Genomic DNA, 12,330 nt, shown 5'->3' on the forward strand with positions numbered 1-12,330 from the left:
GTTTAACTACTGGGAACTTACGGTTTTCAGGCTCACATCCTCCAGCTCACTGCTTGCTTGGTAATCCTTCATTCCCTTGTGTATGCAGCCATGACCATGTGATGTGACCAGCCTTTCAAGGCCACCTCAAGCTTTGCCAGTCCCTTCTGTTAATCATATTACATGATTTCCATTAGCAGTCATGTAAAGAAGGTGACCCCACTTCTGATGCGTTTCTGTAGTTCCACACAGTACATTGCACCAAATCCAAGCAATTTAATGCGGCAGATCTCTGACATGTTAAACTGAAAAACTGATGTATTTGAAGCAGCTTAATTTGTCCAGTCATGGTTCAATACTGGGGACAGTTTGGGTATGAGTCTTTTGTCCATCTACCAGGATGTGTCCATGTATGTCTGTATACCAGTTATACCAGTGGACAGCTTGGACATATACACATCATTAAGATCAAACACATCCCCTCATGAATTGTTCAGGAAAACTGGAAGGTGTGGCAAGGCTGGAGAGCCCTACCTACTTAGTCAGAGGGACAAAATTTGGCAGGTTGACAAATTGGCCCTTACCTGGCACATCACAGGTGAAGCCAAAGTCTTGGAACACTGAGCAGACCCTCAAAGGTGGCCTTGTGAGTGCCACCTGCACACAAAAACATGCTGGTGCTCAAACACACAGACACATCTCTGCCCTGTCTTTTCTGACAACAAGAAATGGTTTAATACATGTATATTAACAAAAAGCTGTTGTTTTCCTAATCCAGGTGACAAAAATCTGAGCTGTAAAAATAGTTTTGCTGCGTATAAAACAAACATTTAAGGAAGAGGTCATCTGAGAAAGACAGCACTTATTCATCCAGTTCAATTAAGTTAAGTAACTTCAGGGCAAAATTGCAGCCCCCCTCATAAGAGCTGTGAGGCTCAAGAAAGTAATGTAGGTTCCATCATGCTTTGCTTAAAATGGGCATTTTAAACATTAAACCTTTCTGTAGCTTGCTGCAGTTTTTAGTAGGCTGGAGATATTTTCAGAGTGCTATGTTCCCTCAGCAAAAGCATTGACTTCAGATGAGAGTGTAAATCACCATACATAGTCAATAATGGTTTTAATCTAAAAATGCATTTCTTCTAAAGCACCTTTTGACCATCACACCAAACATTCTTTCCTCTTTATTGACCAGCTTCTTTGCTTTGCACAGAATATGTGTTTCTGGAGATGAACTTTATTATTTCTTTCATTCTCTCACTTTTGCCTCCAGTAAAAATATGATGCTGCTATTCTTTTCCAACCAGGAACCTCAGTCACATTTGCTAACTTTAATTCAGCATCAGAAAATCACATGAGAGGTGCTGTAGGGAACTATTAACATACCTGTTTGCTGAGCCCAAGAGTTTATACGACTTCTCTTCCAGGTCACAGCAATATTCTGTCAAAAATGAAATCCAAAACCCTGAGTCACAGGCCATTGCCCATGGTTTTAAATGCCAAGTAGAAGTTACTTATCTTGGAAATTTTAGAGTTTAGGATTTTTTGTTTGTTTGTTTTGTTGTTGTTTTCCTGTTACAGTGTTTAAAAAAAAATAGATAGCCAGGTATTTTCATCTGAGTAGCAGAGGGCCGTCTTCAGCTTCACCATGTAACCTATCATAGAATCATTATGGTTGGAAGAGACCTTCAAGATCATCTGGTCCAACCATCACCCTACTATCAATGTCACCCACTAAACCAGGTCCCTAAGCGACAGATCCCCCCTTTCCTTGAACACCCCCAGGATAATTATATTATCCAATGAAGATTTTTTTTTCCTACCTCATTCACAAGTGATTGTCTGGCTTCTGATTTATACAGGATTAGCACACTCTATTAATCAGTCCTCCGTGAAGAACTAGTTTTATTCCTTTCCCTATGCAAACAAAGATGTTTGGGCACTTTTTTTTTTCATTTTCATCTGACTTCAGTGGATTTTATTTAATTTTTCATTGGAAAAGAGCAGTATTCCAATTCAGTAAAACACACATTTTAATTCTAAGATAATTAAATTCAAATAAGTATTTGGAAGTACTTAAGAACTCCTGCTATTACAGGTCAAGATGCCAGCTGACTTTTTCAGGTTTTAAAGGTTTTCTTCCTTGCTAATGAGGTACACAATCCCTCTGAAGATCCTCAGCCCTGAAAAGGATCCATGTTTCAGAAACTTTTTTTACTTTCTCACTGTCTCCATCTGAATCATTGCCCTTGACGTTAACAGCATGATAAATGGTTCTCCGTTCCTTTAGTTTCAGACCCAAATAAATGTTTCAGGGTATTTATTTTTCATGTATTTAAAAGATAACTGTTTTAAATAAATTGCAGAAAAAAAAATCCCTTTCTGTTCCCAGCTGGATTTGTCATTATTATGCAAGCTTCTCAAGATATTTTTTTCCTTTGTTCTCTTGTACTCCAAAATATCATAAATTCTGTTTCATCAGGATGCATTGTGTAAAAGTGTGGCCAAAGGATAACCTATAACACATAAGTCATCTGGTTTTTATTTTTTTTTAATATATTAAAAAAAAAAAGAAGGAAGGAAGGAAGGAAGGAAGGAAGGAAGGAAGGAAGGAAGGAAGGAAGGAAGGAAGGAAGGAAGGAAGGAAGGAAGGAAGGAAGGAAGGAAGGAAGGAAGGAAGGAAGGAAGGAAAAGAAAATTGAAATGTGTCTTAAACAACATTTTAATTTTTTCAAGCATTCTAGTAATCAGAAAAGTTTTCACAATATAAATCAACTGCAGGCTTCCAGCTGAAGGTATTCAGTTTTTTGATCCTGTCTGTAAAAACACTGACAAACCAAACTGCATAGGCAATGATGCACATACCTGAAATAATGTTTTACCACTTCACGTTGTTTCTCAGTGCAGCAGTATGGTCTGTTTGTAACCTCTACAAAACAAAACAAAACTGTAATGACTTTGGAATGAAAAGAGAGAATTATAAAATATACATGGACAGCTGGATTTTTTTGAACTATCGGAGTTGCTTTCAAGGGATTTCTTTTGAAGTGAAAGCAGCTGAAGGGAAAATGGTAGCAGCTCCTTTTTTTTTTTTTTTTTTCTGAGGAATAGCTCTGGTAAAGTTACATGCAAGCAAAGTCTCCCTTCTCCTGCGGTATTGCTTTGGCTGTGCATGATCAGAGTTAAAAGGGAAAATCTCCTAGAGTAGGAAAGACTGCAGCCCAGACAATCAGCAGAGAATTTGTTAGAAACCCTAGTTCACACCATCTTTTTTTAATTTACTTATACTCTAGACATTACTTTACATAAAAGTATAGAATAAAAGTTATTATTTCCAGCTTCTCTGGTATGACAGGAGAGGTGGCAGTGTTTTTTTGTTATTCAGTGATAACTCCCATTTGAACAGTTTGCCCTGAAATACTATTTTAATAGCAAAAGACAGCTGCAGGTCACACCTGAGCTCTGAGCTATGTTCATCCAGACACAGCTTGAGAAACTGTTGGTAAAGTTATCCAGGAGGTCACTGCTTTGTCTTCTCGTCCCCCTCTCAAACCCTCCTGTCAGGAGCGGCTGGCATTCAAGTCAAATGTCAAGTTGACTTGACATTTCAAGTCAACACCTCCCAGGTGTCTGCACAGAAACAAAACATAGTAAGTCAAAAGTACATGCTTAGGAAATAATAAAAAGCAGTCTTCTTTTTAGACACTCTAAAATGCTTAGTGTTCTTCAAATAAAAAACAGCTAAAGTAGAGGATACTGAAATAACCACTTAGTGAGAGAGCACATATGATCTTCCAAAATAGCACCATCAAGGGAAAGGAGGCGACAAAATCCTCCACCAGCACATATTACAGTCCAATTTAGTAGTTTGCAAGTGTCATCAAGAAATAACTTGTAGCCACAGCAGAAGAGCATGTAGCATGCTTTTCCCTGTATTGCATCTTGCTTTCTCAAGCATCCTTTTGGAGGTAGTACCCCTTAGCTTAGTTAGATTTGGTATTTTTCTCTTTTCGTTAGAGAGTTATTTGCCTACCCTCCTCATAGCTTTGAGATTGCTTTTCTGAGTTTTTCCAATAGTTCTGGTTTGTGTTGCACATCTGTATGCCTGGTGTTGAACCTGCTTTATTTTATTTTATTTTTTATTTTTTTGGTAGATGTCTGAAACTTTTAAAATGGCAGAAGACTGAATAGGAATTGAGAAAAGCTGTCTATGTAAAATGCACTTCAGGAAAAACACAGGTGGCTGCTTATTCATATACAGGTTTTGGAGTAATGGTGTTGACTTGCAAAACTAAGAAGTGTTCCTGATCTCACTGGGAGATGTTTGTACAGATCTAGCCCAGATGTTTGGAAATCTCTTTCTGAGCTCGGTGCCTGTCAGATGCATGGTAGGGCCTGCAGGCTCAGGGCCATGCAGCATGTAGGTGACCATCACTTGGTTTCAGATTCACATGGAGCTGAGGACACTGGAGACTGAAAATGTTTGTGCAGCCTGTCAAGAAAAATTGCTCTGAAGTAAACACTACATTGACACTTATCAGTGAATACCATTTTAGTATTTACCTGGAAAACATAATTTGTAGGTAAATACTGACCGATACCACAGCTTGGTGTAGTACAGCAGAATGCTCAGTTACGGGAAGCCTGCCCAGAAGATGCTTTTGAGCTGAGCATGCATGCGATCCTCCCACTCCTGGGAGCAACCTGGTGCTTCTGCATAAGCCGTGGTGATAAGCAGAGAGGGCTGGTTACACAGCTAGCTCAACAGAAGCCTGGGTGACATTCCTGAAAAGCAACAGCTCTCCTATTGTGGTTTGGCAGAGAGCTATAATTCTTGGGGTTTCCCACCAGCAGAATTAATCAAACTTTTAATGTATGCACAGGGGTGACCTGAAAATTTAATTTGGCAGGTAAGGTCTGGGCTTTTGGAGACAGTGATTTTTCTAGAATAGCACAACGGTTGAAACAGGCAATATCCTGGTCACAGACACCCTGAGGTTAAACAAACAAACAAACAAACAAAAAACAAAACAAAACAAAACAAACAAACAAACAAAAAAAAAAAAAAAACACCCTGGCTGTCAGTATTCCGACTAGGAGCAACCTAAACCAAACTAAGATACTCATTTTTTTCTCCTTGCCATGAATGCATCTGGAAGTGCAGATCTACAGGTGTGACAAAGGATGTTTTGAGTACGTTACCGAACACCTGAGAGGGGAAGAGAAATGACAGTGTCATTTGAGTCACTTGTGATAATAGCAGCAATTAGAAATGTAGTGGTGAAGTGGTTCGTGTCCGATGCCTAAGCTGTGCCTGAGCAGGCCTCGAGGCACCACCTTCCCTACTTCTTGTAGGGCTTGCTGCAGGTGTTTGGCTAGCAGAGCAAAGCTCTTGACTTACTGAAATGAGTTTCATCTGAGCAGACTGCGGATAACTTTTGAGTTTCCCCAGAGGGAAGCGGTGACACAAGTTACCAACAGCATGAAGTTATACGGGGTCACATGGGTGAGCTGAGAGGAGATAACAGAGAGCTTGCTGCAGGAGGGAGGGTTTGACATTTCTGTTAGCAAATTGAGAGAGAAGAGTTCATTAAATCAGTGCTGGAGATGTTTAATAGAGAGAGAGGCTGGGTTAATGCAGGGGATTTGGAAGAGTGGGCCCTGGTGCAGATGAAGGATCCCTCAGGAGCCCGCAGCAAACAAGACAGCTGCTGAGAGCAGCAAAGGATCTGTCTTCACCGTAGCAGGGGCCAAAGAGGTCCAGGCAGGGCTAATTACTCAGACCCTCATGCTCTTAGCCCAATATCTAATACATGCCAAGAGCTTTTCCGGCTTAGATAAACATATCTCTGCTGCTGAGTAGTGCTTGTTCCTGGGATTATGCCTGCCAGCCCAAAGGATGCTCACACTGAAAGAGGGAAGAGCCTTGTGTCATATTTGGTGAAGGTTCAGAGATCTTTTCCTCAGTCAAGGATCTCCAAAACCTGCTTGTATGTATACTTAGATTGATAATGGGGGATGATTAGATTGGTAACAGGGGATAATAAGGCCTGCAGCTTTCCTCTGAGAGGAAAGCTACTCTTCTCAAGGTAAGCACCCTCAAAAATGTTTTATCTTACCAGAGTTGGTGTGACAAGAGAGGGTGGATTTCTTTTCCAGTGTATATAAAAATTGTGTGCTGTTATACAGTAACAGCTTACCCTAGCGTTACTGGGTTGAGCTGGTTCACCTGGGATGAGCAGTTTCTATGCTTCAGCATCTCTTTTCACTCTCCAGGGTGGAAGAGAAGAGCGCTCACAACTGTTCCCCCCACACACACCCCCACGTGGGAATCAGCACCAGCATGTAAACCAGATTTCTGATTAAAGAGAATTGTATAATGTCTGCCTGCATCATCTTCCATCTGCTCTTGCCAACTCAATTGCATATGGCACGATGTGTCACTTCCGTGCTATGCTCTATTCTTTATGCGCTCTGTCTAGAAAGCATGGAGATGATTCAGCACGTCAGTGACAGGTGAAAGGATCCTTCAGTTCACCTAGGAGGATCTTTGAGATGAAGGGGGAGCCTTGCTTTAATGTGTGTGCTAATTTTTACGCAGTAGTCAGCTCTGTTTGATAACATTTTAGTAGTTAAAAAGGAGTAAATGTGGTCATGCAATATCAACTACCTCACCTTCAAAAAAAAAAAAGAAAAAATCCCAACCCTGAGCTTCAGTGTCCTTTGACAGGTCCTTTTTCCCTCTCATAAAATCACAAATAACTGTTTTCATGTCTGAAAGCTGACAGTAGACCAACATGGGGAGTTTTAAAGGGGACTGTGCTTTTTTGAAGCAGTTGCTGGGGAAAAAAAAAAAAAATGTCCATCCAGTTCCTGCTGTCCTCAGTGAAACAAACAGGAGCTCTCTGGCAGGATACCATGTGCTTACTGAAAAAGCTGCAACAGCTGGAGAAAGACACATTAGAGAGCTGCATGACACTAACCTGTGTAGACTTCTGGATTAATTGTTTTTTTAAGTACTTTCCTCTTCAGCCCTACCAGCGTCTGTAAAATCAAGCAGAGAAAAATACACAGCACCACAGTTTCTGCCTCTTCTCACCCTGTGCCACAGCAGGTGAGAGATTATTAATGCAGGCATGGTTTTGTGGTATGTGCTGGTTGGTCCATACAGCGAGGATGGTTTGAATTCTGATTAATGACATCTCTTATAATGCCAGTTTTGTGCTGATAACATTGAATTGCTCTTCAGCAGACGAGCTTTTCTGATTATCTCCAAGTTTTAGATTTTTCTTTCTCATACTTGGCTCTGTAGTAACACACCAAGGACTTAAGGAGAGAGTTATTTATTTGTTTAGCTTCAAGGTAGGAAATTCCCATGAGGAGGTTCACTTGATTCTAAACAAAAGCAGAACTGGAGATCTTCAAAACCTGGAAAAATCTCTGGTGAGGGGAGAAATGCTCAAAACTGTTATGTACAGCCCTTATCTTTGTCAGTAGCATGACAGCTTTGTGTTCACCACACTGAAAAAGCAGCAGAACATAGGTGCCAACATGATCAAATTACCCCAGGCTGGTGACCCATGTCATGGCTAGAATCAGACAGATGCACTTGAATGACTTTGTTCTGTACATGATCTTCCCTGATGTCCTTCAGTGTTTGCTCAATGTCAGACTGCAGTTATTCTTCCTTCCAGCAAAACCAAAATGCAAATAAAATTAAGCACAGAGATATATGTTGAATATACACATTAGCCAAGTGGAGATGGAGCATTCAGCCTGTGGTAAACGAGCCCCTGGGAGCTAAGATGTCCATTACAGGATAGAAAAATGAGAGCAAGGATATTTAGCAATAGTGGTGGGTTGCAGGATTAGGGTTTTTTTCTTGTTGTTGGGTTTGGTTTGTTTCTGGGGACTTCTTATTTGTTCAAAACCTGTTTTTAGCATGCTCCTTTGCTGACTTCCAGAGGTATTCAGGACATGTCTCTGGACTTTCCCTTTATTCTGCTTTGTCATTTTGTGTTGGCATAGCACAGTATCCAACTGGCACAACCCTGTGCTTTGTGCTGTGAATCCAAATGCTAAACTTGCGGAAGACAACCCAGTCTTAGGAATATTTTTCATTACAACACTTCTTTCTGTTGTGTCTGGCCTAAGCAAGGGGGTAAGCAGCCATTGTTGGTCTAGTCTCTCCCTTTATTTCATTTAGACACAAAATGTAGTAAATGAAAGTGTTTTTCATAAAAAGCACATATATGCCAGCATGCATTGTGCTTTCCTAAATGAAAAGGAAATATTTAAAACTAAGCTTGTCTCTTCTTGTGAACAGGTACATCCTTCTTGTCTTCCTTTTCTTTGACATTTCAAAGCTATTTTGAAGGCAATGAAACTCTTACAGAAATACATTCAAAGCTATTTCATTTTTAACATCCTAACACTATATTTTATACCCTTTAATATGTGTGTGAATGAACTAAATTATGGACAGAATATGTAAGTCAGAAATGACAAAGCAGTATGTAAAGAGAATTTATGGCATTCCTTCCACTTTCATTCATCCTGGTGATCATCTGAGTTGGGCACCAGGGTAGGACATGTTTCCTGCCTCTGTCCCACACCTCCCTTTACAAACCAGAACAAATCAGTTAGCTCTAGCACCTCCTCTCCTTACCTGTGTTGACCAGTTCCTCACTCTACAAATGGTCAGTTAAATACAATAGGGACCAAAACTTGTCTCCATCTGAATTAAAACTGTGTAAATACAAACACATCTGTAACAGTGGGTTGAAAGTACTTCTCAACATGGATGTCTTAGGGGTGATTACACGTGTGCCTTTTAAGCCTTTCATTTCTATTTTTGAATGAAAATGAAAGACTCAGCCTCAGTATATCTGACACGTATGCAAAGGCAGCTTAAAATTTTCCTTTGCACACCTACTTGATCCTCTGTTTTAGATGCTTCATTTAAACTTATTTTCTGCTTAAAAGAGCACCTTCCCTCTTGTAAGAACCCCTCACAGGCTTTCAATAGGGTTGCCCTCACAGGTGGGGTACCTCAAGCTTTCTTGAATACCATGTCAGTCAGAGACACTTGCCTTCCTTTACCCAGGGAAGCCCTTATTTCTCCACCAGGACCCTGAAAACTTCATTTTTCCACTCACCTCAACATGACTTCTGGTCAGCCCCCTCAGGCCCCACAGCTGTGTGTAAGACCCTGGGAAAGGGCTTGGGCTCTGAGTTCAGGACTGCCCTTGAGCACTTGTCCCATGTCACACAGGCAAGCAATGCAGCACAGAAATGATGTGGCACACTTGAGGAGCTCGTTGAAGATGTTTAATAATTCACATCCTCCTTCTTCCAATTAATATATCCAGTGCAGTGAATAGAACTAATTGACCATTTTATATTGGCACTAAGAGCTGTCCAAAGTCTTAGTCCCTTGTCTGTTGTACTAAATTGTGGAAATTACAATGGCACAAACAAAAGTTTAGGTAATACACATGCAACATGACACAGAGTTGAACTCTTGAGGAAGAAAAGGTTATTTTCATTTGCTGTTTACAGGTAATAGTAACTTTGAAAAAATAAATTAAACATTCAGAATTTCCCCTGTTGTACATAGCCAGGTTTGTGCTTAACTTTAATAATTTCAAAATTTCCAGTGGCATTCCAGCTGTTCATTGAAGTGTACTGTAGGAGATAGAGACAATTTATTACACAGCTATAAAGGTAGTAGTAATCATCATAAATGTGAACCTTCAGATGTTTCTTTGTCTGTGCTTTAAATTTTTATTTTTTCCCCATCACTACATCCAGTGAAGCAGTGATTGTAGCAATCAGTACACACAAAGCCACCTCTTCCAACAGCTGCCAATATCCTAGCCTGGTTTAAACAGATGGGAGATACGTGCAGGCTAGGATAAGTGGACACCTGTAAAACATTGTTCTAGATATGTGCCAAACTGGCCAGTCATATATTCAGGAACAAGAGCAGTGAGAGAAAGAAGGCAGCTGTGCTGACCACCCACATCTGAAACAACAGAAAAACATTTACTCTCATGGATGGATGCCTTTGTTTTCTGCAGAGCTGGGAAAGTGCTCTTACACTACGCTAATGCATGCAGAAAATGAATTTCTGTACCTTTTGTGGTTGCCTTCCATGACACTGGGAGCATCTGTACCCTGGCTGCAACAGCAAAATCTTGCTGCCCAGGGTGCCTGCACCTCGACAGAGTGGTTCCAGTCTTTAAAGGGCACCTGCCTCAGCACTTGCAAATTTCTGTCTAGCACTATCTGTGCACTGAATTTTGCAATGTGTTGCAGTCTGTTCTTGCAAGGTCAGCTAATCAGTGAACAGCAACAGCCCCAGGTGACACGTTTGACTAACTGGCAGCTAATCAAGCATATTCGAATTTTGCATGTCACATATTGGCAGCAAACTCTTCAAAACATACTCCTAAAATACATTTTGAATTACTTTAAGAAATGCATTTCAGGCAATGCAGATCAGTTTACAGATCTGCAGGGTGGTGAAGTAGCTTGCATGCATCTGAAAAATTATGTCTGATGAATTATTCATTCTATTTTTATTTTCTTTTTTCTTTATTTTTTATCAAATAATGGACAGGAATTTTTTAGTGCTAGTTATCAAAATGCTGCAGCTAGCTGTTATTAATGGTCACTTTTTCATTGTCTCTTCCTTTTTATGAGTCATTTGAAACATTAGTAATTACGATGTCTAAAAAGCTTCCTACTTTCAACATGTGAAATGGCTTAAGGAGTCAAAGTATATGAATATGAGTTGCTGTGTGCTGATTTTCACTGCACACCCAGTGAGAATGGCAAGCAAAGGATTTATCATAATCTTGTGACAGGAATACCTAGTAATTAGTAGAAGTTTACATATTTTTATTAGGTACATAATTAGCAGCTAGAGATGTGTATTGCAGAGATGGCCTAGATTTTATTCGTGTATTGTACCATTCAGCAGTAGACCCAATTTCTGAACTACTTAGGTGTACAATTACACAATGGAATTGTCCTCCTAAAATACATTGACAATTACCAGAATTTTGCATGCCACTGGGAAATTGCTCATACTAATTGCTATCATTAGCTAGTTGAATGCAAAATATCTGCAAATGCTTGAGGAATTAGACATGAAATGGATCCTCTTCTTTCAGGTCAACTGGGTATGTATTTCTAAAGGTTCAACGACCAAGATTAAACCTGTAATTAGGTTACAGATTTTTCTTCCATATACCAGCAAATGTCCACATGAGATTTACATTTCAAAATGGAAGAAGTTGTTAATAATTAATTTGTTGGCTTTGTAATACTTGGAGAATATTGAAGACATTTCAATTAAAATATCAAGGAATCACCCTTTCAGTACATTATCTGACCGTTAATCATTTTAAAAGAAGTATCCTGAAAACTAAGTGTCTTGTAAAGAAGTCATGACATGGATCACTTTTTTTGGTGACTCACATCTTTATAGGATGCCTTAGATTATGGAAAACATCTCACAGGTGGAAAATTGTATCTAGATGTTGTTACCCTTGCTGGTTGACTCTAAGCACATACGTGTATGTCAGGAGTACTGTTTGTGCCCATTACTTACAGGGTTTCTTTGTTTCTGACTACCTGTCCATCACCATCTGTCACTGGTATTGGAAAGGTGTGGAATGCTATCGCTTCAGAAACACAGTTGTGTTTTTTACACTTCTGATTTGACATCAAGTCATGTAAAGCTACTTACCCAGCCAACATTTTCTCAACTTGTCAGCACAATAAATGAGCTGACATTATCCTTATTTCATAAATACACAAGGATTGTGTGATGACTGTTTCAAGTCTTGCTGTCCCCATGAAAAACACCTATTATCCCTGCTCCTGGTGAGACCATTTGTGCTTGATGACATATAAATATATATAATTTTTTTTTTTCCCCAAAAATCTTTCAGGATATCCAGTGAACACTCGCCAAAGCTTCAGATCCGGAGCCACAGTTACCTGAGGGCAGTGAGCGAAGTCTCGATCAACAGGAGCTTGGACAGCTTGGACCCCGCGGGGCTGCTGACATCCCCTAAGTTCCGTTCCCGCAACGAGAGCTACATGAGAGCCATGAGCACCATCAGCCAGGTGGGAGGGGGCATGCATGGGCAGCATGGACAGGAAACACCAAGCCATGGAAAAGCTTGATTTCACTTTAAATAAAATCAGGCTGCTGTATGCTACATGCTTTCAAAACATCTTTTAAAAAAAATGTTTTCATACATTGCTGTTTGTGAGTATAATATTTGATAATGCCATAGCCTGCCTTTTACAAAAGGATGAGTGGACAACATGCAGTTT

General features: G+C 40.0%; 1 protein-coding gene across 13 annotated transcripts in view; it reads left to right on the forward strand.

The window, feature by feature from the left end:
- DLGAP1 (DLG associated protein 1) overlaps positions 1–12,330 on the forward strand; it is a 417,012-nt gene that overhangs the window by 310,979 nt on the left and 93,703 nt on the right. For all 13 annotated transcript variants that reach the window (XM_084510659.1, XM_084510658.1, XM_084510653.1 and 10 more), the window contains one exon: positions 11,940–12,117. In XM_084510659.1, coding sequence (XP_084366785.1) covers positions 11,940–12,117 — 178 coding nt within the window. The remainder of the gene's footprint in view (positions 1–11,939; positions 12,118–12,330) is intronic.

Source organism: Aythya ferina, assembly GCF_964211825.1.
Source record: "Aythya ferina genome assembly, chromosome: 2".
Lineage (NCBI taxonomy): Eukaryota > Metazoa > Chordata > Aves > Anseriformes > Anatidae > Aythya > Aythya ferina.